The 27,895-nt window shown below is 40.9% G+C and overlaps 1 protein-coding gene across 2 annotated transcripts in view; it reads right to left on the bottom strand.

Annotated features, from left to right (window-relative positions):
* The window catches only part of LOC131065848 (outer envelope pore protein 21, chloroplastic), a 195,604-nt gene that overhangs the window by 62,847 nt on the left and 104,862 nt on the right, over positions 1-27,895 (bottom strand). For both annotated transcript variants that reach the window (XM_058000489.2, XM_058000488.2), the window contains exon 4: positions 393-491. In XM_058000489.2, the coding sequence (XP_057856472.1) occupies positions 393-491 (99 nt within the window). The remainder of the gene's footprint in view (positions 1-392; positions 492-27,895) is intronic.

Genomic DNA, 27,895 nt, shown 5'->3' on the forward strand with positions numbered 1-27,895 from the left:
TCTTATGTGAATTTTAAAGTTTACCAGAGGCTTTACAAACTATTGATGCAAAAAAGCTACCAGAAGCTTTACAACTCATTACATGGGCTGGACATATCATGTCTTTAACCTATCTTATATGTTTTATATGATAAGCCTTCTAGGTCTTTTAACCTTCTATGGTATTTTTTCACATTAATGTATAGGACAAACAGTTTAAATGTAAATCTGAACTGAGCATTTGTCTCTCTCAACAGGCAAGTTTACTGAAATGACAGATACAGCCTGCAATTGCATTTCAGACACAATCGCTAATGGCACCAGCATTTCCATTCCTTAAACAAAACACATGCTTCAAACTCTGCTCAGTGTTATGTGGGAATGATCCATAAATCTCAGAGTAGAAGGCTAACCTTATCAAACAGATCAAAACCAATCTTCAACCTTACATCTTGATCTTGAGTGAAGTTGAATAACTTATAGGTAAGTTCCACAGCTCCTCTTTGCTTTCCCTGCATATCACAATAGCAAATGTCAGAAATTATAAATCTAAATTTCTTAAGCAAAGCAAACAAGACCATTATATTTTGAAGCCTAATCCTGTGATGGTCAAGTAAACAGTTTTTTAAATATGCCAGATTGAGAATAATATTCAATTAATTGTAATAGAACAACAGTTAAAACATGAAAGGCCAGCTTTAACCAGTAACTCTAGGCTCTGCACAGACCTGACTGTGCAGATTAAGGCTATAACTAAACAGTCTATAATAACTGAACTGTATATTATATTTAGAAGGCAAAAACTTGGACAATATATATATGAAACCACTTCTAGAACGTTGTCAACTTTCAAGTCATTATGAATTAGTTAGCTCAAGATAAAGTTCCAAGAAAAATGAGTTAACTAAATTCTTAGGTCAGCCTTGTATCAATTTTGTGATACCTTTTGGGGAACTCCAGAGATTGTGATACATGTTAATCCAAGATACAACAGCTAGGACTAGCTATGGTAAATGATGTGGTCAGATGAGATCATAGATAAATTTAAAATGAACAAATAAACTGGGTAAGAATCTATGAACACAAGAAAATAGGCATAAAACAATCATATAGACAATTCAGATTGTTAGGCAGTTGTTTGACAACTTTGGAAGATAGTTGTTGCCCCCATATATGGATAAATCCTTTAATCGCCCTATTTGGGACTCCTAGAAGTTAACTCTAAAAATGTGGTCCAGTATTTTGAAAATTGTAAATCTAGTGACAATCAGAAAGGGGGTATGTAATACCAAATATGGTTCAGACATAATTTTTACAGTAGCTGGACTTGATGAATTATAGCATTCATCAACTTTGATACCCATTGGATAATGCATCATACTGAAATTTGGCTTCATCAAAGGGTATTCACTCATCGTCAAGTGATCTATGGGTCAAACCATCAATTCAAGTTGATCAAAATTGTTGCCAAGGGAGATATACTTATGTGCTTCCGGGCATAAATATGTCCCCTTCAGCTATTCTTAGCCTTTCCACGTTAATTCTTTTTCCAATTAAAATATTATAAAGGTGCAAAGATATTTATTTATGGATAATAAAAATTTGTAAAATTAGTTAGAAGGTGAAAAAAAGCATGTCAAATCTCCAGCAGAATAGAAAAAATAGAACTGAAAAAGTAGAGAGGTTGGAAATAGGAAAGTTGGTCTATTTTCAGGTTTTAAGAGTATCGTCCAGGTTTCCAAATTGTGTTTGGAAATCTTTATTAACAAATGCTATGCCAATTGTATAGGGAACCATAGTATTTTAGTGTAATTTCAATTGCCAGATTACCTGCAATAAATTTTTTGTTAGTTTTTCAAAAGTGTGCAAACTTGTATGAATAATGATTCTGTTGTTTTCCCCTACGGATGTGAGTGTGTGTTTAGTGCATGGCAGATTACCAGAATATGACAATATGCACAGATGTAGACAAATAGATGAACTCAATACTGCATTCTTATTGATAACATGTGCCAATACATCAGATAACATCAAGCCTGTACTATCCTCTCTCAAACTGGAAACAAGGACGACTATATAGGTGTTGGCATGGTTACCCGGTGCCATCTACCGGCAACCGCCAGTTAACTGCCGACCTGTAACACACAAATTAACACATACGTAATTACCCGTCAACATCATCCCCCCAAAAAAAGAAGGGTCATCTCCGAACAACATACAACCAAAATGGGAATGATGTAACATATACAACAAAAGGAACTCAAGATGGAGGGGGTACAGAGGGCGTCCCTGTAGAAGAAGGCGTAGGTGGTGGTGTAGTGGTGGAAGCCAATCGCCCACGCAGCTTGTACACCTGCTCAGTCCTCCTCTTCAAATCTCGTTTTGCCACCATTTGCCTCTCCATTGCAGTCTTAACCATATAGGCTGCCTCCAACACCTCCTTCTCCTTCGTGTCAATGCTCTCCAATGCACTAGCCAATTGAGTCTCTAACAGAGCTCTGAATGCTCTCTCCTCCTCCAACTGTGTCTCCATCCTCGCCCTGGTTGCCCTTTCCTCCTCCAACTGTGTAACAAAGGCAGACTTATCTGCTACCAAAACGTTCGTCGTTGCCTGAGCCTGTGCCAATGCAGCCTCAACCTCCTGAAACCTAGCAGCCATCTCCTCCCAAGCTGTCATTGCTGCTACGCGCAAGGCCTCAGCAGTGGATGCCATATGTTGTGTCCTCCTGAGCTCATAGTAGCCTTCTCGGAAGGCCTGCTCCACCTGTCTCAATAAGGACTGCATCCGGGTCTCTCCAACTCCCTCAGTGAGGCGCCAAGCCTCCAGCATCCCCAGGTTCTTCGTCTCAGGCCACCCGCTAGACTCAAAACACCTCACAAACTCTTCTCTGCATCCAGTGCTAACAAAAGTCAACAATCTCTCCATCCGTTCTACCACCACGGCATCCTCCTAGAGTCTCGTAGAGGTCACAAGCCGCTGAGCTCCTAGAGTCATATCGGCAATGAACCGCTCAAACTCTCCCAATTCCTGTTGTACTCCAACTGTCACCCCCTCATCTCTGTGAGGAATCATCACTACATCCGTGGGGGGTGAATCAGCCCGCTGAAGATCCCTACTACTTGGAGAGCTCTCTCCCTCAAGATCAATAACATCCAGAGAATGCATCTCCCTGCGTGGAGATAGAGCAACCTTGCCTACAGGTGCCACGGGTGTGAGCTGATAGCGGCTCAACCATGCATTGAGATCATCCTGGAATGCGCGTGTCTCCACCATTTCCTCCTCTATATGACTCGGCACATCCTGCTAAATGGAGGCCCCCGCACCCTCCAAGATACTCGACTGCTCTATGCAGTCCACCACAGGGACTGCAATAGTAATAGAATCGGTCCCTGGTGTGGTCTCGGCCCTCGGTGGTGTCATAGCGATCGTCACCCGAGATTGCCCAAAACCATGTACTGGCACGGTGGTGACTGTACTGACTGTCCCCAATGAACGTGGCACCGCCAACTGGTAAGTCACTAGTAGGCGTGCTGCTACAAACTCGACCATAGCCGAACTCGATGCTGGAGCAGTGCTTACTAGTGAGGATCCTTTGACGCCAGCGGATTCCATTACCTCCTCATCCGGCAACTGGTCACCTCCTCTACCTGCCAATCAGAAACTCTCTCTACTCACCTGGGAGGTGTCGGTTGATTCCTCCTCGCCACTATCAGCATCCTCCTCATCTGCATCAAACTCCTCTGTTTCTGACATGGCGGGCTTCTTCCGTTTCTTGCCCAAACATGCTTCAGCGCCATGTGTCAAGACATCCAAATGTGACCAGTAAAATATAGGCGGCTGATCAGGTGCAACACGACCCTGTGGCTCCAATGGCTGGGAGCCTGGGGTAATCTGCGTGCGAACTGCATCAAGAAATAGCCCGATGGCGTGATGTGGCATGTAGAATTTCTTATACTGGAGGGTCATGAATTCCTCCATCCTATCTACCAGCTATGATACCCAATCGTACACCACTCCATTGTGTAGTCCATTCATTAAGACAATTTGTGCAATAGCTATATCAAACGCACGGCTGGCTCCTGTAAGGCGACTCTTCACCACGGACAACAAGCATCTCCATACTCCCTTCGCCAAAAATGATTTCTTGACCCCCCTTCCCTTACCAACACTTTTGAGGCTATCCTTTTCTGCTTGTGTGAGGTTATCCCGTAACATCACCTGTAGCAAGGTGGCACAGACGTCTGGAGTGATTTTCTGCGAAGTATCAATTTTTTTTTCCCTTCACTCCAGGTATCCCAAAAACCCTTGTGAACTCGCTTGTCGTGAAGGAAACAATTATCCGCTGATGCTGGTATTCAAATACGGACTGGCGGCGGTGTCTATCATAGGTGTCAATCATGGCACACAAAACTACCTCAAAATCTTTTATACAAAAAACTGGCATTTGTATAGCCCAATGTACCTGTGCCTAGCGGAGATGTTTCTTCATTGGGTCGTCATGAGATATCTTCGTCTACCAATTCCTGCAATCTAGTCCATTAAGACCCTCAAACACGATGTTGTCCATTGTTACCTCTTCCTTGTCCTTTGTCGACTGGGTCTTCGGACGATGTTTCTTGCCTTTCTGAGTGTTGCTCATCCCCAGGCTACCTGCAACACGCACACCTGATGGCAAAACTCTCTTGCCTGTGTCCTTACTTGATTCAACGATTCTTCTCCCTACCTGTAACTTTCCTTCTAATGGTTGCAACTGTTTTCTCCAATCCACCTTATTCCTGTTTGTGTCCATTGAACCGAGATTAATCACTTAATCTGGTTTTATTGCTCTTTAATCTCCTTGCAAGTGCCTCTGGTACGGTCCGGTCTTTTCTAACTCCCCATCGTACGGACCTGTCTCTTCTTGGTTGCACTGTCCCCACACACCATACGAACCTATCTTGTTGGTCGTACAGTTTATGTTTTGGCAATATAGATTTCTTGCTCTGATTGTACAGTCTCTTTTGTGTATGACCGTACGGCCGTGATTTTTTATTAAAAAAAATTGTCCGTACGGCCATTCTCGTACGACCTTACTGTTCTTTTCCGTACGACCGTGCTTTAAAATTAATAATTTTCTATCCGTACAGCCTTACTGTTCTTTTCCGTACGATCGTGCTTTTTTTTTTTAAATGTTTTAATCTCAGTTACCGGTTCTTGCCAAAAATGGCCGGATCCTGGTCCTGGTCCGAGCTTGGTTCGACCTGGGTCCCACCCGGGTCCTGCCCATGCGACTGGGTTCGCAGGACCCACAGGGAACCCAACCGCCTGGGCAGGACTCGGGTGGGACCTAGGTCGAACCTAGGAGGACCCGGGTGAACCCAACCTGTGGGTTCCCAAAAACGGGGCCCATGGGTTAGAAAACAAATAAAAACAATTAAAAAACAAATTTTTTAATCTTATTTTAACATCTAAACCCTAATCCGCCCCTTTATGATGCATTTCATGCATCAAAACATGCATTCAACCCGTTCTACTTGCATTTTTGAAGATTTTTTCTCTACAATCAGGTTTCTTAATTTTTGTATTTTTCTTCGAAGGTGACGACTACGAAGGTGTGAGACACACATCAAAGGCATAGGAATCACTGGAGAAGGAAGATTTAGCCATTAAAGGTAAGTGAATCTGAATTTTTTTCAAGTTTTCAAGAATTTTTCCAAGTGTTTTTCAAATTTTTAAAGTTTTTTTAAAGTTTTTTTAAGTTTTTTAAGTTTTTTAAATTTTTTTTAAAGAAGTCTTGTATATTTTTTTACACTTTGTATGCATAGTATGGGGTTATAATGTCGAAATTTTAATAATTTTTTTCAATAATGTTGTGGTTTCTCTTTTCATTTTAGGTGCATTATTCATATAATCATACATAATGGCTGGAACTGGAAGTGCAAGTGCAAGCTCTAGTTCAGTTGCAAATGTCTGAACTGAAAATACCCCCTTTAAAATTGATCAAGATTCACCACTTTGGCATTATACAACAATGATCAAGCTAGTGTCTGGTGGTGGGGGTTTTGTTTGGCAGTGCAACCATTGTGGCATTGAGTATACCAGCTCATACTTTCGAGTGAAAGGCCACCTTTGTTTCATCCCTGGGCGTGGAATAAAATTTTGTAAGGGATCAGATGGCAGGGGGCTGTCAAAAGCTCTAGTTTTGGGATATATTAGAGAAAAAGATGAAGCTGATAGGAGAAGTAGCAAAGCAAAGACTGATCATCCTCTTGTCCATCCAAGCTCAATGTCTAAGAGGCCTTCTAGTAGCATTGGCTCCACAAGACCAGCTGGTTCACATCCTTTCATGCAAAACCCACCAGTTGATGCAGTAGAGAATTAGAATGTTGTGGCTTCACGGAAAAGAGGCCCATTGAATTTTGCCTTCAAAAATGAACTGAGAGAGATTGCAGATTCCAAAATTGGACGTTGCCTTTATGGCAATGGGATTCCTTTCAACCTTGTTAGATCACCTTACTTTCGGGACATGGTGCATACTCTTTGCAATACACCTTCTGATTATGTTTGTCTAGGGTATGAAAAGGTGAGAACCACCTTATTGGCAAAGGAGAAAGCATCCGTAGAGTCATAGTTGAAGGTCATCAAAGATACATGGCAGGAAACAAGTGTGACCATTGTTTCTGATGGATGGAAAGATTGTAAAAATAGGCCATTGATCAATGTTATAGCAGTGTGTCCTAAAGGGGCAATGTTTTTGAAAGCAGTGGATTGTGAGGGGCAAGTGAAAGATGCAAGTTTCATTGCCAATATCTTGATAGAATGCAATGACATGGTGGGGCCTCAAAATGTTGTCCAAGTTGTAACTAACAATGCTAAAAATTGTAGGGCAGCGGGGACTATAGTGGAGGCTACATATGGTCACATCTTTTGGACACCATGCGCAGTACACTCACTCAATTTAATCATGCAAAAGCTTGGCACACAAATTGATTGGGTGAAAAAACTGTATGTAGAGGGCGAGGAGATTCAAATGTTTGTGACTAATCATCATATGTCACAAGCCATTTTCAGGACCTTCTCCAAGTTGGAGTTGTTGAAGGTAATTTATAATTACTAATTTTAAATTTTATTTTTTAATTTTTTAGTTTTAAATTTGTATTTTTTATAGACTTACATTTGATATATGTTGTGTATTTTGTTATGTCATGTTAGGTTGCTGAAACACGATTTGCATCTCACACGCTCGTCTTAAGACGACTTCTGAAGGTGCGAGACGCCTTGAGTTCTATGGTCATCAACAACTTGTGGAGTGTATGGAAGCAGTCCCAAACAGAAAGAGCTCTAAAAGTAAAAGCATTGATCCTTGGTGAGAAATGGTGGGATGATGTGGAATATGTTTTGAATTTCACTGAGCCCATCATGAGCATGATCAGGTATGCTGATACTGATCGCCCATGTTTGGATGAGATTTATGAGGGTGCCACCATATAGAGATGCAGAGGTTGCTTCTGGCTATAGGGCTGCCTTTAAAAAGATATATCAAGATGAGGAGACAAGAAATATTGTCTTGAGGGAGTTTGGCCAATTTGTATCTGCAAAAAATCATGATCTTGTAGCTCTTAATGCTAAATATGGGATGGATGTTGATGAGTGGTGGTATGTACATGGTCAAGGCTTCGTTTACTTGCAGCCTCTTGCAATTAAACTTAACTCCCAAGTATGTATCTTTTTATTTTTTATTTTTATAGTTTTCCAATTCCATTTGATGCTATCATATTTTTATTTTATAATTTTAATTTATAAATTTCTAATTATGTTTTAACTTTTAACAGGTTGCAAGTTCTTCTTCAGCTGAGCGGAATTGGAGTACATACTCCTTCATCCACCCAGTCAAACGTAATCGTTTTGGTGCAAAGAAAGCTGAGGATTTGGTCTACGTACACTCCAACCTTCGTTTGTTGTCACATAAGGACCCTGGATATAGTGAGAGTGTAACAAGGAATTGGGATCTAGCCACTGAGTGTGATGATTTAGATGCTACAGTTGCACAACTTTGCCAAGTCTCTATAGACGAGGCAGTTATGGAATTTGAGAGAGACATAGCTAGTGGGAGTGGCATTCCATTTGATATTGGTTCAATTGATGCTGAATTTGAACCACATGATGACCTTGGGCTTGGGTTGGATGCTTCAGATGAAGATGAATATGGAATTTAAATCCCATAGATGGCTTGTAATTTGAATGTTTAACTTTATACTTTATTGTGTCATGACATTTTCACATTTTGAAACTTGAATCAATTGAAACTTGAAACTTGAATATTATCTTTTTTGCAAATTATGAATATGATATTACATTTATGATTTACGATATATCAATATCAGAATATTTATTGGCATTGGCAATTATGGATTTATGATTTATGATTTATCTGTTATCATTTATGTATCATTGTATGGGAAAGTTACATTGTATGTTTGAACTGTGAACATATATAATTTTGATGTTTGAAGTTTGAACATATATATATATAAAAAAAAAATTAAAAAATATATATATATATATGTACGGACGAACCCGTACCCAAAATATTATTTTTTTTGCCGAATCCATGAATCCGTACCCGAATCCGAACCTGAATACGAACCGGAACCGGTAACTTAGGTTTTAATTTTAACTCGCTCACCCAGTGGGGTCCTTCGAGTGCCTCTCGTGATACAATTTTAGTTTCGACGCGTTTACGACGTCTGGCACCTCCTTCCTGTCGAGCGTCCACAATTTAATTGCTCCGTTGGTATTGACCTTGCGCACCTTGAAGGGACCTAGCCATTGTACTTTAAATTTTTCGGGTTTGATTTCGTTCCGCCCATTAAATTTCAACACTAATTGCCCCAGAGTAAATCTCATTCGCCTAAGATGCTTGTCGTGCCAAACCTTTCGTCTTTGCTGGCCCGCCTCTGTGGCCCATTGTGCCATCATTCGCCGTCCGTCCGACTTGTTCAAGGCGTACAGCCTCTCCCTTAGGCTTTCCATGTCACCCAGCCGATTCTCAATGGCAATCCGAAGACTCGGCACCATGAACTCCAACGGCACCACGGCTTCTTGTCCGTACATCAACTGAACAGGGGTCTAGCCGGTGGTCACTTTATACGTTGTCCGGTAGGCCCAGAGTACCAATGGTACTCGTTCCTCCCAATCATCTTTTTCGACCCCACACGACTAATAAATGACAAACACTATTATTTTATTGGTTGCCTCGGCTTGCCCGTTCGCTCAAGGGTAATAGGGGCTTAACAGGGAGTGGAAACTTTTTAACTCTGTGGTTAGCAGTCGGATGATGTGTTTTACAAAGTGGCCCCCCCAATCGCTCGTCAGCTGGATAGGAATTCCATATCGGGTGATGATCTGTTCATAGATAAACTTTGTTGTGCTGATTGCTGAGTTGTCTGGGAGAGCTCATGCCTTGACCCACTTTGTTAAGTATTCTGTCGCCGCCACGATGTACCTGCATCGGCGCGCTCTACTTGGCTTTAGGGGTCCGATGAAATCCAGCCCCCATTGTTCGAATAGCTCATGTGCGTGCGATGGGTTGAGCGGCATGAAATCCCTCTTAAGTGGCCTTTCGGCCCGTTGGCACGTATCGCAACTAATCACCCATTTGCGAGCATCGTTATAGAGTGTCGGCCACCAAAGTCCTGCCAACAACACTTTCCTGGCAGTTGTATCTGGTCCCATATATCCACCTATCGGCCCTTCGTGTGCTTCCCTCAAGACGCCCCGAACCTCTTCTTCTACAACACAACGTCGTAGGACTTGGTCAGGTCCCATTTTATACAACAGGCCATTGATTAATTGAAACATCCTGCTGCGGAGCACCAGCTTCCTTCTTTCTCCTAGTGACATCTCCTAAGGAAACTGTGACATTGAAAGGTACTCCCCCACGCTAGTATACCAACCAGGCAAGACAGCAATTCGATATAGATGAGCATCCGAAAAGTCTTCGTTGACTCCCTCGGTCGGCTCGCCAGACCTGATCCTTGACAATTGATCAGCGATCACATGGCTTTTCTCGGGTCGGACAATGATATTGAATGTAAACTCTTGCAGGAGGAGTAACCACCAGTTGATCCATCCTTGGATGATCAGCTTGTTGACCAAGTACATCAACGCCTGGTGGTCCACATAAAATGTAAATGGCGTTGCCAAAAGATAGTGCCGGAATTTCTAGACCGAATACACCATTCCCAGGGCTTCTCTTTCCGTGGTGTTGTAGTTCTTTTCGGCCTTTGACAGCAACCGACTCGCCAAGTAAACCGGGTGGTCTAGTCCGTGGTCCCCAACTTGTGCCAGTGTGGCTCCGATTGCAAAGTTGGACGCGTCCAAGCGGACATGGAACTCCTTGTCCCAGTTTGGGTACGTAAGAATTCGCGTACCCACCAGTCGTGTCTTCAGTTCTTGAAATGCTTCTTCCTGCGTCGTTCCCCACGCGTACGGTTCTCTCCGTGTTAGTTTGTCCAGTGGGTACGACACGAGCGAAGTTCTTGATGAATCTCCTATAGTACCCGATGTGTCCGAGAAAGAACTTTGTTGGCATATGTGCAGAACTTGGTGACATGATGATATTGTATGTTGTCATTGATGTCAATATGTTGAAGTATGAACTGGTATATTGAAGTAAGCAAAGTGGAAAGAGAACTAGTATGATATTGTGAACCGGTATATGTGAGAACCGGTATGATAATGTGAACCGGTATATGTGAAAAAGTGAAGCGGTATGTTGGAATGAGAGCTGGTATATGGGAAGTTTTGTATCGAGGTTTCATTTGGCATGCCTACTAGTTGGTAGTCTCAACCTCAAGGTTTCCAGTTGATGCATTCCAAGCTTGTGTGATTCAACCGATGACATCTTGTGATGAGTTAGCATTGTAATGAAGACCAGATGGTGTTGCCACGTCAGCCTTGTGCGCGTGAAGGATTTCCTTCAAGATCTTGCATGGAGATTGATCCTATCTACCTCGGGAATGTGCAAAGTCTCTGTAAACAGTGGAGAGTGTGTGATGGGTTATTAACTTCCTGAAGCGGCAAAGAATGAACGTTGGAGAACATCTTGAGATATGTTCAAGACTGTTGTATTCAATGCAGTATGATTAACGGTCAGGATTGAACCGATTGAATTGTTAAACCTAAATGTTTAGGGTTTAGGGTTTATGCTACTGACCTATCTGTTTCCTATAAGGTCGATGATGTTTTTCATTTTGAAGTTGTTGGCAAATGCTATGTGTGTATCCTAGTGAAGAGATACTTGATTCTTGCTAGACCCAAGAAGTGTATTGATACCTGCAGAGTGTGATTGCAGAAGCAAAGGAGCTAAAGTGGATCTGCCTTGGCATTGAGTGCTGTTATCAGATCAGTGTATTACCTGTTCACTTCTAACCATTTCAGCAGTTGGAAAATCCCTTAACCGGGTAGCTTTAACAGGCTTTTGAGTAAATCCTTTAACAGGGTGACTCAATTCAATGAGTTCTTTAAATCCTCTTGTGAGGTAACCTTTAACAGGGTTCTAACCTTTAATCGGGTATTTAGCCATCCCTTAACCGGGTGATCCCTAGCAAGATCAGTTCCTAGCAGAACCTATTGTAAAAGTCTTTAACTGGACCAGGCTCCTAACAAAGCGGACTTCAAAAGAGTTCAAAGAACAACTTGTGGGTATTCATCCCCACCGTGGTTTTTCCCAGTTGGGTTTCCACGTGAAAAAATCGGTGTGTCATGTGTGATGTTTTCCATGTGATGCTTTAATATTTTCTGTCAAGTGGTGAAGCATGTTGAACTGGCAGTCATTATATTTCTGATGATATATTATTTGTTTATGCATACGGGTGAAGTGGAAATGAGATATTAGATTGTGTAGTGATCTAAGTGTTTACCGGTTTATGTCATTCATACTCTCACTGTGTGTAACCGATAGTGCCCTGATTTAGACCGGTGTTACTGTTTACTAGTTATGTGCAGTCTTTGCAGTCAAACCGCTTGAGGAAAAGTTTTTGTCTGTACTGATTCACCCCCCCCCCCCTCTCAGTATCAGTTTGGTACTAACTGTTCATCATTATTCATCAATTGGTATCAGAGCATCTTCCAGGTCCTTTGTGTTGTAAGCTTAACCGCTTGAGAAAAAGATCCTACTCTAATGATGAAGAGGGAAGGCCCAAAGTTCAACAGAGATAACTTTAAGATATGGAAGGACAGAATGAAGATCTACATCAGAAGCATGGGTGCTCAACACTGGAGCTATGTTGAGAATGCTTATGTTATTCCTACCGGTACTCTCACCGATGATCAAAAAAGAGAGATTCAAGAGAATGGGCAAGTCATGGAAGCCCTAATCAGCAGTCTATCTGACATTGAGTTTATTGATGTTCAAGATAAAGATAATCCCAAAGAAGTATGGGGTGCTGTGGACAATATCTATGGCGGTGATGAGCATGTGAAACAAGCTAAGGAAGAGAGCCTTAGGGGAAAGTTTGAAGACATGCAGATGGTTGAAGGAGAGACCATTCAACAATATGGAATAAGAATAAAAACTGTTGTTGGATACATCAAGAGTGCAGGAGGTAAAATAGATTATTCCACTGTTGTTAGCAAAGTCTTGAGATCCTTGTTACCAGTCTATGCAATAAGGGTTACTGCTATTTAGGAGTTGATGTCTATAGACAAGACAAAGGTATCCCTAGACTCCATCATTGCTAAGTTGACTGCATATGAGCTAAACAATTATGATGGCAATATTCAGAAAACTGAATCAGCCTTTAGAGCATCTACTGCACCATCTAGAAAGGGAAAAGAAGCTAGTACCAGTTGTGAACCAAGACAAAGCAGAGAAATGGATGACGAGGAGATCCTGATGGAATTTGAAGCTCTTCTTGCCAAGAGACTTCCTAAGGGAACTGGTAAATACAGAGGTAAGCTCCCTTTGAAATGCTTTTCTTGCAATAGGATAGGACACATTGCTGTAAATTGTTCTAATGGTGATAATAAGCACAAACCGGAGAAGTTCAAGAAGTTCAAAGGAGGAAACAGGAGAAACTGTTTTGTAGCAGTTGATGAAGGTGTCACTGATGAGGAATCAGAAGATGAAGAAAGTGAAGACATTGTGTTTGTAGCAGTTAAGAAAGATGTGTCAAACAAGAAGGCCCTTGTCTCCCGCTTTGATAATTCCAATGAGTGGATTATTGACAGTGGTTGTTCTCACCACATGACTGGTGACCGGAGTAAGTTTCTGTCTCTGGAAGAGTATGATGGTGGTGTGGTTTGATTTGGTAATGATGCACCATGTATGGTAAAAGGCAGAGGGTCCATCTCTCTAAATGGAAAAAACAGTGCTGATAATGTGTATTGGGTAGAAGGTCTCAGGCACAACCTTTTGAGTGTTGCCCAGTTGAATGATAATGGACTCATTCTAGAATTCAAAGATGGAGTGTGCAAAATAAAAGGAAAGAGTGGTGAACTAATGGCCACCGGTATGCAGACCAAAGGTAACTTATTTCAGCTGAATGCAAATATCAGTACATATCTAATGGCTAAGTTTGATGATAGCTGGATATGGCATAGGAGACTCTGCCATGTAAACTTTGATAATATTGTGAAGGCCAGTAAGATCAAGGCAGTCAAAGGATTGCCTGTGCTGAGCAAACTGGAGAATCCTTTGTGCAGAGAGTGTCAACTAGGGAAAATGTCTTCCTCAACCTTCAAAGGTAAACCTTTCACTGCAGACAATTTGCTTGATCTTGTGCATACTGATTTGTGTGGTCCTATGAAAACTAGGAGTGTGCAGGGAGATAGGTACTTTATGATTCACACTGATGACTGCTCAAGAATGATGTGGGTCACATTCTTGAAAGATAAGTCTGAAGCTTTTGGAAAGTTCAAAGCTTTTAGAGCACTAGTCGAAAAAGGAAAGTGGTAAGAGGATTAAGTGCCTAAGAACTGATCAAGGAGGAGAATTCACTTCCGGTGAATTCAACAAGTACTGTGAAGAGAACGGCATCAAGAGGCAACTGTCTGCCCCCTGGACTCCACAACAGAATGGCCTAGCAGAGAGGAACAATCGGACTGTAGTTGAAGCAGCCAGAACGATGTTGATTCAAGGGAAGGTTGCTCACACCTTCTGGAGAGAAGCGGTGAGCACTGCAGTCTACACTATGAACCGAGTACTCATCAAGAAAGGTAAGGATAAAACACCTTATGAGTATTAGACCGGTAAGACTCCTGTAGTAAGCTACTTTAGAGTGTTTGGTAGCAAATGTTATATCAAGAGGAGTGAACATCAGAGCAAGTTTGATGCAAAATGTGATGAAGGAATATTCCTAGGATATTCCACCAAGAGTAAAGCTCTTAAGTGTTTCAACAATAGGACTCAGAAAATTGTTGAAAGTATTAATGTCAGAGTTGATGAAACCTCTGAGAAACCTAAGGAAACCGGCAGTGAGCGAGTGGTAGATGAACCGGTTGCAAAACAGCCTAGCACCAGTAACAGTGCTCCTACACCGGTAGATGTTGATCTGATGAAGATAAAGATGAAGAAAAGCAAGAAGAAACAACTAAGATCATTCCTAGGTATGTAAAACTGAATCATGATCCAAAACAGATCATAAGAGACAAGGATGCAGGAATTCTTACAAGAAGAAAGGTCAGAGAAAATTCTTGCATGATCTCTGAATTTGAGCCTAAAACATTTAAAGAGGCACATAACAATGAAGACTGGATCAAGGCAATGGAAGAGGAACTTGACTAGATAGAAAAGAATGGTACATGGTCTTTGGTACCCAAACCTGAGCATAAAAATGTCATTGGCACCAAATGGGTTTTCAAAAATAAGCTGAATGAAGATGGCACAGTGGTAAGAAACAAAGCCAGACTGGTGTGTAAGGGATATGCTCAAGAAGAAGGAGAAGAGTATGGAGAAACCTTTGCTCCAGTAGCTAGATTGCAAGGAGTTCATATGCTTCTTGCATATGCAGCCTTCAAGGGATTCAAAGTATATCAAATGGATGTAAAATCTGCATTTCTGAATGGAATACTTGAAGAGGAGGTGTATATAGAGCAACCAGATGGGTTTGCCCTATCAGAAGACAGTGACATGGTGTGTAGGCTACATAAAGCCCTGTATGGATTGAAGCAGGCACCTAAAGCATGGTATGAACGCTTACACTCCCATCTTGTGAAGATTGGATTTGAAAGCACAAGTGAAGATAGCAATATCTATCTGAAGTCAGAAGGAGATCAGATTCTGATCTGTGAGGTATTTGTTGATGACATAATTTTTGGTGGAGATGACAAGATGAGTCATGATTTTGCAGATGAGATGAAGAAGGAATTTGAGATGTCACTTATAGGGGAGATTAAGTTCTTCATTGGACTACAGATTCAACAAATGAAAGATGGTATCTTTATCACTCAGTCCAAGTATGTCAAAGAGGTGTTGAAGACCTTTGGCATGGAAGACAGCAAACCGGTTGGTACACCGATGGTGACCGGTTGTAAATTATCAAAAGAGGATGACTCGGCGATGGTGAATGAGAAGGAATACCGATCAATGATTGGTAAGTTGCACTATGTAGTACATAGCAGACCGGACATTGCACATGCAGTAGACATTACTGCACGGTTCCAGAAAAGTCCAAGAGAATCCCACTTGGTAGCAGTCAAGCGAATTCTTAGATATCTGAAGGGAACTATTGACTATGGATTATGGTATCCATACAGTAATGATTTCAACCTGAAAGTGTTTATAGATGCTGATTGGGCTGGTAATGTGGACGACCGGAAAAGCACAACCGGTGGTGCATTCTTTCTTGGTGGTAGACTGGTCTCATGGATAAGTAAGAAGCAGAGTTGTATCTCTCAGTCTACAGCAGAAGCGGAATATGTTGCAGCATTTATGAACTGCACCCAGACAATCTGGATGAAGCATGTATTAAGTGGCTTCAAAGTTCCTGTATCTGAACCGGTAAGTATATTTTGTGACAACACAAGTGCAATTAACATTTCCAAGAATCCGGTTTTACAGACTAGAACCAAGCACTTCGAGCTCAAGTATCATTTCTTGAGGGAGAAGGTTCAGAACAAAGAGTTTGTACTGGAACATGTTTCCAGTAAGGATAAGTTAGCAGACATATTCACCAAGCCTGTACCGAAGGCTACATTTACCTATTTAAGAGGTGAATTAGGGGTGCTTCCCCTTCAAGAGGTGAACTAAAGGTGTGTGCTCCACATCAGTCAGGTATTGCAATTGATAAATCTTTTTCAGGATTGGTGTGTTGAAGGATACTACTTCTTAGGGGGAGCAGCATAGTGAAACATAGCTGTTTGTGCCTCCACTTTGGCATTGTTGACAAAGGGGGAGAAGATGTGAAGAGGAGAAGATGTGAAGCAGAAAGATATCTTTGTATGTTGCCATCAATGCCAAAGGGGGAGATTGTTGGTATATGTGTAGAACTTGGTGACATGATGATATTGTATGTTGTCATTGATGTCAATATGCTTAAGTATGAACTGGTATATTGAAGTAAGCAAACAGGCAAGAGAACTGGTATGATATTGTGAACCGGTATGATAAAGTGAACCGGTATATGTGAAAAAGTGAAGCGATATGTTGGAATGAGAACCGGTATATGGGAAGTTTTGTATCGGGGTTTCATTTGGCATGACTACCGGTTGGTAGTCTCAACCTCAAGGTTTCCGGTTGATGCATTCTAAGCTTGTGTGAATCAACCGATGACATTTTGTGATGAGTTAGCATTGTAATGAAGACCAGATAGTGTTGCCACGTCAGCCTTGTGCGCGTGAAGGATTTCCTTCAGGATCTTGCATGGAGATTGATCCTATCTACCTCGGGAATGTGCGAAGTCTCTGTAAACGGTGGAGAGCGCATGATGGGTTATCAACTTCCTGAAGCGGCAAAGAATGAAGGTTGGAGAACGTCTTGAGATATGTTCAAGACTGTTGTATTCAATGCAGTATGATTAACGGTCAGGATTGAACCGATTGAATTGTTAAACCTAAATGTTTAGGGTTTAGGGTTTATGCTACCGACCTATCTGTTTCCTATAAGGTCGAGGATGTTTTTCATTTTGAAGTTGTTGGCAAATGCTATGTTTGTATCTAAGTGAAGAGATACTTGATTCTTGCCAGACCGGAGAAGTGTATTGATACCTGCAGAGTGTGATTGCAAAAGCAAAGGAGCTAAAGTGGATCTACCTTGGCATTGAGTGTTGTTATCAGATCAGTGTATTACCTGTTGACTTCTAACCATTTCAGCAGTTGGAAAATCCCTTAACCGGGTAGCTTTAACAGGCTTTTGTGTAAATCCTTTAACAGGGTGACTCAATTCAATGAGTCCTTTAAATCCTCTTGCGAGGTAACCTTTAACAGGGTTCTAACCTTTAATCGGGTATTTAGCCATCCCTTAACCAGGTGATCCCTAGCAGGATCAGTTCCTAGCAGAACCTATTGTAAAAGTCTTTAACCAGACTAGGCTCCTAACAGAGCGGACTTCAAAAGAGTTCAAAGAACAGCTTGTGGGTATTCATCCCCACCATGGTTTTTCCCAGTTGGGTTTCCACGTGAAAAATCGGTGTGTCATGTGTGATGCTTTTCATGTGATGCTTTAATATTTTCTGTCAAGTGGTGAAGCATGTTGAACCGACAGTCATTATATTTCTGATGATATATTACTTGTTTATGCATACAGGTGAAGTGGAAATGAGATATTAGATTGTGTAGTGATCTAAGTGTTTACCAGTTTATGTCATTCATACTCTCATTGTGTGCAACCGGTAGTGCCCTGATTTAGACCGATGTTACTGTTTACTAGTTATGTGCAATCTTTGCAGTCAAACTGCTTGAGGAAAAGTTTTTGTCTGTACTGATTCACCCTCCCCCCTCTCAGTATCGATTTGGTACTAACTGTTCATCATTATTCATCAAACTTCACTCCAGTGACGTCTGCTGCTGCCTCCATTTCCATGATCACCTGTACCTTGTCCGGGTCGGTTTTCAGTCCAGCCTTGCATACGATGTGTCCCGGTAACTTCCCTTGGGGGACCATGAATCTACACTTTTTGGGATTTAGTGCCAGTCGCGCCCTCTTGCATCTTTCCATGCATTCCCCGAGAGCCGCTAAATGTGCATCCTATGTGCTATAAATTGACCAGTCATCTAAGAAAGCCTTGAAGTTGCCCACCAACATTTTGTCAAATATGTGGAGGATTATTCTTTGAAAGGTTGTTGGCGCATTGCATAGGTCGAAGGGCATTCTGTTATATGCATAGATGCCATCTTCCACCACGAAGTTTGTCTTCAACTTATCCTCCTCTGCGATGGATATCTGGTTATAACCAGAAAATCCGTCCATAAACGAGTATATTTTGTGCCCAGCCACTTCCTCTAGAATGGTGTCGATGAATGGTATAGGGAACGGGTCCTTGATAGTGACTGCATTGAGGCACTTGAAGTCGACACAGATTCTGATCTGATTGGCCTCTTTCTTCAGGGATATCACTCTCGGAGATACCCATTCGCTGGTTTGCACCTTAAAAATGATCCCCGCTTCGAGCATACGCTCAATCTCATCATTTACCCTTGCCGCTTATATTCCATGAAAATTTTAAATGCGGCAGCTTTTAATACAAGGTTCCAGTCATCACCTACTAGAATATTCTTACGCACAACTTCTTCACCGAGGTTCGTGGCTTTTACGGAAGGCTCCTCGTACCGAATGGGTTTTGCCATGTCGAACTCGAGTGTCGGTGCTTCATTTACAGGTGCGTCCCCTTCTGTGTACTCTCCATATGCTGGCAGGAACCTGTTCTCCTCTGGCTCCTCTATCTGTAGCATGTTACACTAGAACAACTCATAATCCTCCATCTGCCAATGGAAGAGTCCATTCAATGAGCATATGTCGTCCTCTGAGCAACCGTCCAGTTCAAACACTCCTTCGTTATTTGGTTCAATGTTGTCTCTGCCTTCGTAGGAATCCCACTCCCATCTGTTTGAGTCTTCTGAATCAGAGTCCAATGCGAGCTCCTCGGTGACGGCCTGGTTCATGAGGTCAATGACGTACTTCCGTCCATCTTTCTCCATGGAGAGGGTGTTCTACTTCCAATTGTGATTCACCTTTGCTTTGACCAGCCACCCTCTCCCTAAGATGGCGTCGTAGCCCTTCTTCTTAAGTGGGATCACCACAAAATCCAGGACAAATGGTTGTGTTCCGATCGTCACTTGTTGTGCCATAAGCGTTCCCAGGGGTTTTATCCCATGTTGGTCCGTGCCAAGCAAGTTAAAAGTTGGTGGCCATAGTGTCGGTTTGCCAAGCTTCTACTAGGTTTCTTCAGGAAGGACATTTACCCCAGACCCGCCATCTACAATGGTCTCCGTTAGGATGGTCCCGAGTATGCCCATTTCCATGATTGTTGGATGCCGACCGTTGTTCAATGTCAGGATCAAGGGGTCTGTTGCCGACCTGACAGAGGCATCCGTACCCTGGGTTATCCAACTCTGCGCTGTTATTTGTACAAAACACAAGAGTGTCGTACGTAGTTGAGGCATTGTTTCCAGAAGGTCCTTCACTTTTACGGGTGCTTCTATCTGCAACATTTGCTTCAGAATATTTTCCTCTGCCTCCAAGCGGTAGGTACTTGCCGCCTCGTAGGTGTCCCTCTATTGTGCCATCATCTCTTTTTCCACTTGGGCTTTCGCCTCCAGTGTTCGTTGTTTCTCCCTACGTGGGTCAGGGTAGGTAGCTTTCTTCGTCTTCGACCTTGTGAGAGCCAACACCGGCTCCTCCGTCCCCATTCCCTCGATTTTTAGTAGATTGACCCCAGATTTTGGGCAGTTACCGTCGTCGTGATCTCCTCGTCCACACCACTTACACAACTTTTGCGGGGTTTCTTCCATTGTGCAGTCTCTGGCGAAGTGCCCCCACTAGTTGCAGGCCCTACACTGGATCATTGGTCGCCCTTTTGCGTCGTACTGGATCCAGCTCCGGTTGTTATTGCTATTATTGTTATTGCTTTTTCCTCCCCGCCGGTTGTTCCGGTACCCGCTAGATGATGCATTGTTATTGGTGGGTTGGGACGTGCCCGCTACTGCGGACGCTGACGGCTGCTCTTGTGTAAAGAGGATCTGTTGATTCCTCATCTTCATATTATAAGGGCATTCCTTCGTCGAATGTCCCATTATTTGGCAAATGTCACAGCAGGCCTTCTTCGGGCAAGAACCTTTCATGTGCCCGTCAATTCTGCATTCAATACACCATAAATCGCCTTCCTCGTTTTTGCTCGTGCTCCCCTTCATTGTTTTAAACTCTTTCATCATTCGCTCCATGTCTTTCTGGAGCGCCTGGACCTTCTTGCTAGATTCCCCGCCGCTGTTGCTTTCTTCGAGGAGTCGTCTTCGTTGGACGAGGATTCGTCCTTCTTTTTAGATGTTTTATGTTCACTCTCCCAGTCCATCGCCATGTTGTACGCATGGCTGTATGATGTGGGCGGTACAATCTTCATTTTTTTTCGAAGGTAAGGCCTTAATCCTTCCACAAACCATCTCTTCTTCAACCCTTCTGCTGGCTGGCTATCCATCTTCCCCAACAACTCTTTCAGCCTCCGGCCATACGCATGGACCGTCTCCTTTTTGCCTTATTTTGTACTGTAGATTTCAGCCACAATTTCATTATTGTCTCGTAGTAGCCGAAACTCTGCTTGAAATTCTTTTTGTAAGTTAGCCCATGTAGTCACCTTTTGTTTATCTATGTCGGAGTACCAATCAATGGCTACTCCCCTCAGTGTGGCTAGAAATTGCAGCACCCACTAAGCTTGGTCCACCACCCCATTGGCGGACCAGATGGTCTCACATGTACGGCAATGCCGTACGGGGTCTTCCTTTCCATCCCCTGCAAACTTTGGCAATTTCTGTCTGTTTGCTATCACACTTCTTCGTTGCGCGATGCCTACGCCTCCCGAACCCGACCCTCCAGAGGTTGGTCCTCCAGAAACCAATGCATTGATTCCTACTACGTGACTCTGACTTTTAGGATTGGATGCCATTGAGCCAAACAGATTGCTTCTCGTACCATGCCCCTGTGTCCCTCTGACACCTTTGGCCGCACTGGTGTCCCCGACCTCTCTATTCTCGGTTTCGGTCCCCTTCTCCCTTCTCGTCTCGTTTCCCCTAAATGGTGTGTACGGATCGACCGCACTCCCGTCATCGATCTCCTCCAATGTGAGGGACAAATCCCCCAACCGTTTCCTGGTGGTTTCGATTAGCACCGCATCTTGGCCCTCGCTAGAGCCATTGCTACCATTTCTGCTGCTTCCTTCCTCGACAATCCTCTTGAATCTTCTTCTTCATTCTGCTTGTTGTTTGAGAATTAAAGCTCGTTGGGCGGCTTCAAAGTCCCCTACGTATTCCTTTTTGTTTTTGTCCTTATTTAGCAAATTGGCCATTAATTCTAAATTCTCCTTATGAAATAGAACAAGACGTCATATTAAAAAGAATACTTTTATTAATTCATCCCTCGTATATAATGTATGTCACTGACATACTCATTACAATGGGGGTGTTCTTGTTTATTCTCCTTTGCCCGTACACAGTTCATGGATTATTTACCCCTCGCTCGGTTTCATCGCACTCCTCTTCTTGGCACTCGTAAAACTCCCGTAGCATTTGCTGTTGCCGGTTCTCCCGATAGGTGTCTTCCCTGCGATTTTGAAGAGCCAAAAATGCCTATGCCAGAAGGTTGGGCAAGTTGCTCATCAAACGATTTACCGTTGGGCTTATACCAAGCGCATTCCACACCGCATCCTCTGGAACATCCTCGGTGGTGGCTTCTCTTCGTACATGTGTTTCGATTGCCGCCAGGAGGATGCAAGAGAAATCTTTCGTGAGTGCTAGTTCTCCCTCGAACAGTTCTTCAGGCTCTTCGTCAGGGTTACTGCTCCTCCCTTCGGGCAATGATTGTCCCATTTATCCACGTGCCATGTAGTATATTCCTGTGCTCCAGATTAATTTCGGCAACGGTGCCAAATGTTTTCCCCTACGAGTGTGAGTGTGTGTTTAGTGCATGGCAGATAACCAAAATATGACAATATACACAGATGCAGACAAATAGATGAACTCAATACTGCATTCTTATTGATAAAATGTGCCAGTACATCAGATAACATCAAGCCTGTACTATCCTCTCTCAAACTGGAAACAAGGACGACTATATAGGTGTCGGCACGGTTACCCGGTGCCAACTGCCGACAACCGTTAGTTAACCGCCGACCTTTAACACACAAATTAACACATACGTAATTACCCGACAACATCTGTTATATTAGGTACAATTTCATTATTGAAACTATGTATGCATCTTTTTATTAATGATGAATTTTCCTAAACAAAATGTGAAATTTATTGTTTAAGCTTGTGTTTCAGGCCAGCATAAGATTTTGCAGGTTCTAGCAAAATGACTAATAAATTTAGGTTTTGTGCTGCATTATTGATTATGAGATGGTTTTGACATTCCTCTGTTGAGTGTGAATCTTTCTATTGTTTCGACTTATGCACACAAATTCAACTTTTGTAAATAATTTTTTCCTTCATTTGGCTCTTTTTAAAATTTCTACTGTCACCTTTCTTCTTTCTCTAGCCAATGCAAATTCTGACATGGGATGTTTGTTGCTGAAATTTTACACATGTTTTGCACACAAAACCCAAATGTTTAACCACACAAATTTTTATACCGTGTGAACACCTGTGTGCAAATTTTTCTTCACTCAGCTCTCTTTTGTGCTACAATTTTTCCTTTCTTTGGCATGTGTGAATTCTATCCTAGGGTTTCTACTGAGCACAGATGATTTTTTGTTGTGCTCTAGTATTCCTGGTGCATGCAAACTATGGTTTCCATAAGAACATGGAGTTCTCATAACACATGAGCATAAAAGTCCCCACCTTCAAAAGGCCTTGTCAACACAAAACATATACACCAGTTTCTTCTATCAAATATCTAGGATTGAAACTCTAGGCAACGAACTTAAATATCTTTTCTTTCTACTTCAAAAACAGCTACAAGAAAAGATAATAAATATAATTGCCACTTTGTATGCAAGGATTCACTAACTTTGAATAGGTTCCACCCAATCCTATTGAATCCCCCTACTTTCAACAGCTCAACGAAGTGAAAGACTCCACATTTGCAAAAAGTAGTAGTTAAATTGAAATTCCCTTGCTTGCATTTGACTTACCATCTATGAGATGTGGCAAGAGGAAATGAATAGTTGATAACAAACCCAAGTCATGATTTGCTCATGCATTGTAAACTAATAGCTTAGAACTAAACGCAGTGAAGGAAACATGTGAGTTAAAAGGCTCACAATAGTAAATTGTCCCACATCACCATAGAATTTGCAATTAGATACCACTAATCTGTAATCCATACACTAAAATTACCTCCACGTTTCTTAGACAACTACCCCTCCAATAGCACAAATATGGGAAATACTTCAAAATAAATAGAGCTAGAGTAAGCTAAGAGGGGTGTGAAGTGTCTTTAATCTATTTTTAATTCTATTATTCTGAATCTCTTATTTGGTTTTTAGGTGAAATTCTGTCCAAGCGCTGCCAGGATAGGAGATTTCTGTCTAAGGGCGTGTTAACAGCCATCACTACTAGGAAGGAAACAAATTCAAGGGTTTGTTTTGATCATCTCAATTGGATTGTTAGAACATCAAGTAGAAGACCAAACTTTTTCCAGCACAAGATGTGGTGTGAATAAGAGAAAGAGGGAGGGCAAGTGGAGGACAGATTACAGTGAGGTTGGCATTTTCTTATTTCAGATCCGTCGATCCCAATGGAAATAGGTAGGTAGCATTGTGCCTTACTGCTTGAGTTACTAGGAAGAGATGTTGAATTTTGGTATTAGCATTAAATCCTTTTAATAACCAGTCTCAATATATAGTTAGATCACTAAATCTATAATAGTTATTACTTCATTCTTAATTTGCTCAATGCCTTAGAATTTATATGACATAATTAGATGCTCGTCTTGACAGTATAATAAGAAATCTTGAGCATTCTATGGTTATACCCATCATTTTCAATAATTGATGTGATAGAAATAGTCTCCATATATATATAATTCAAACAAATGGCTTGGATGAAGCTACGCATTCAATCTCCACCAAAGTTGAAGAATATCAACTTCCTGCTCATCTTGGTGGTGTTGTTGCCTAGCACTGTTGTCCCTTAAGTGCCCTAAGCGCAAAAAATTGTCAAACTTTGACAAGCTATTTCTCAAAATCTGTGGCACTTGTGAATGATCTATTTGAACCTACAAGGTCATGTGAAGCCCTTCTACAATAACCTGTCTCAGATTTTCAAGATTTAGAGCGATTTTCCTAGGGCGGCAATTTTTCTATTGGTAGTGGGGGGTAGCAACACCCACAGGGGAGTCACAATCCCCACATAAGGGGTTGCGGCCACCCTACGAGGGTTGCAGTCCCCTATGGGTGCTGCAGCCACCATGTGGGGGTCGCAGTCCCCACAAGGGGCTACGACCACCACACGATCACACTACCAATGATTGTCTTGATTTTCAAAATGGAATGCAAGGACTCGTTGATAATGGTGGAGTAAAAATCATAGATGACAATCCTTCTTCTTCTAACAACCCTTGTCCTACATCGCAAGAGACAAGACCTAATCCTATGATACATCTATTATTATGCACATCATCTTAGGGACATCTCTTTTCATGAATGCACATAACTCTCCATTTGAATGCACCCTTTCTTTGAACAATGTATCTCATAGACAAAACATACAGTTGAAGGAGACATTTATCTCCTATTGAAAAGGGTCAAGCTTGAAGTACAAAAGAATCCGGTCCCACAAAAGCAGGTGAGTACTTTTTGGTGAAATACTTCTCTGGCAAGCAACTCAGATAACATAACATGTCTAATAAGATGCGTAATTTTTTCAATTCCATGGCTTCTTTCTTTGGTGTAGGTGACAATCTTCCTTGGACAAAAGAGCACCCTTATCCTAGAAAAGGGTACCTGAGGTGTCCTTGTCCCCCAAAACTAGGGTCAAATTTGAACATGTTGGTGCCTACTTCCTGCTAACCAATTCTCAATCATGATGCCTCAATGTTTTTGGGTGGATGGATGTCCTTGGTACACCCCTCTTTTGTAAACACCTCATGGAAATCTTGGACCCACCATCTTTTTTACAAAAAAAAACAAATAAATGATGAGGTTAGGCACATCGAACTTTGTGCCTCCACATTTGGTAATTATCCTCCTCATTGGATGAGGCAAGTGCATTGAATCTGGAAGCCTTGACTTGGAATGATGTGATTGGGTTGAAGATGAATATATATATATATATATATATTTTCTAGTCTTTGTTATTGTATGGTGTTTGCTCATCTCAATTTTGTACAATTATTCTCCCTCCTTCCTCAATTGGTCTCCATAGCTAGACTTCACAATTTAAAAAAAGATATGGGCCTACTATTACTTAATTTTTATCTAAACATTATTTTAAGTTAAATATGAATGTTTTAGGCACTAAGTTTGATTAATAAGTTTTCGGTTACAAGTATCACCTTAGTTTCATGGTTAAGAGAACTTTTCTTTATCCATTTTGTGCATTTCGTCAACAAATCATATAAGAAAGAAGCTAGGAAAAATCAAAGACTTTGGGCTTACACCTGCCAATTGCATTTGACTGAAAGATCTAAAACTATTTTCAACAAATTCATTTCCGTGCATAACCTACCACTATTGTGTTCCCCACAATTCAAGAAACAGTTTTGTACTTGTCTATGCCTCTAGTTTTTAATTAAAAAAAAAACTTCCTAATTTATGCCTTGGTGGTATTAAATTCCTATTCTAAATCTCCCAACAGGCATGACTATGGATATTGGGGATGGTTATGGAATTTGGCTTACACCCATCAATTTCTATTGCATGGAATTGAAGTTCTTTTTACAAAACTAATTCTAATGTCCTTTTAACAGACCTACAACCATTGTATTCCATGAAATCACACTTATCTTAATACATCCTATCGAGCAGTTCTCATGCTCTTGTTCATGATCCCACTATTTTGCCTAATGCCTACCAGCAAATGTGCAATGCTAAAATCTAACCAAGCTTTCATCTGAGCTCCCACTACACATAGTCTAGTTGTTTACCCTATTTCCTAAAGTTATCTTCAGTGTCTATTATGGCTAAATCAAAAGGATATATTCAATATTGTTGTGAGGGTTATAGTATGCAATTATAGTCGTATACGTTAACAATTATTTTAAGTATAGCTTTGGACAAATTAATAGATGAATATCAATTGCAAAATCATAGTCTCGTGATCTATTTAAATTTTCTCCAAATAGTATTGAAATTCATATGTTCAATACAAAAAAAAATTAGTTCCTTGTAGTTGTTGGTTTAACACATTGAAATGATACCATTAGCACCTCCTTATTATAATCTGTCATTAAATCAGATTTAAAAGATAAATTATCTAATTCAAGATATTGACTACACCTCACCAGTTTGGACTACATTATCCAAATCAAATTGCAATTCTTTAGGACAGATAAAGAATTGAAATCAATTAGACTAATTTTTCATATAGGTCAAGCTCATTCATTTAGTTCTCTATCATACTAAACAACTTCATCTATTAGTAATTCCACAATAGATAATATTTCATTACATGGTCTTTTATTTTAGGCATAATTGTTGGTATGAATAATACTATAAAGGTATTATTTTTGAGAGGCTGTGTATTGTTAACAATTGATTTGAATTGAGTAGTTTGAAGTTCACTATTAGAGCTAGGTCATGAAATGCATTACACCTTACTTTTGTCTCTTTAATGAACATCCAAATGTAGACCTTATACTAAACTACAACATATTTGTCGTTTCAATTAGATACTATTCCATATAAGTTAGAGACGATAGATACTTATAAAAGATGACATAAGAGTTATATAGGATATTAATCCCAAATAGCCAATAGGATAATATATCCGAGGAAGTGGGGAAATTCCAATAGGGTGTAAACAAGTAACTAGAACCCAAATAATTGGGATGTTGTCTTAGGATCTTGAAGCATCATATATGAAATATTCCACTATGCTTGCTAGAATTATTATATTAAATTGCATCTTACATTGTTGCCATTAGTTGACGCAATGCATTTTCTTATTAATTCTAGAAATTAGGTAATTATTAAATGGTCAAAATTATCAAGAGTCATTGCTATTGATTTAATGGCTCAGTTAGATTTTCTACACTTCTTATTTAACATTTACAATACATGATACATGCATTGTTATATTGCATAGATAATGATGTGAGAATTGTGATTATCGCAGCGATAGTCTATCACAATGACTCAAGTAATTGACAGTCCTAATGATTTTAGGTGAAATTGAGTATTTCATAAAGTAATAATTATAATAATAAGTTTACCATAAATAAAATTATATTCTTAGTTGTTCTCCAAAAATTAATCAACATAAATAAATATTAGTATCAATCTTATTATTTTTATCATTTGAAAAAAAAAAATTATTTATCACTATCTTTTTGCTATCATCATTTGCCCAATTTTTTAAATTTGTTTTCTAGATAATCCCAATAACCATTGTCATTAGGTTCTTAAATCATTCTTCCCTTTTATTTTCATAACACATTTGTTGATATTTAAACCAATCTTATATTTTATATAATCTTTTATATTATCAAGTGGTATCCCTTTAACGAGGCATCATCACAGATTGTCTATCACTAATCAAAATTATGATTAAGAGGATATGCCCATGTCAATGCCAAATCAAACTCATGAACAGTTCAAAGAGATAAATGGTCATGATGAAGTGCTGATC

This window comes from Cryptomeria japonica, chromosome 6 (genome assembly GCF_030272615.1).
Source record: "Cryptomeria japonica chromosome 6, Sugi_1.0, whole genome shotgun sequence".
Lineage (NCBI taxonomy): Eukaryota > Viridiplantae > Streptophyta > Pinopsida > Cupressales > Cupressaceae > Cryptomeria > Cryptomeria japonica.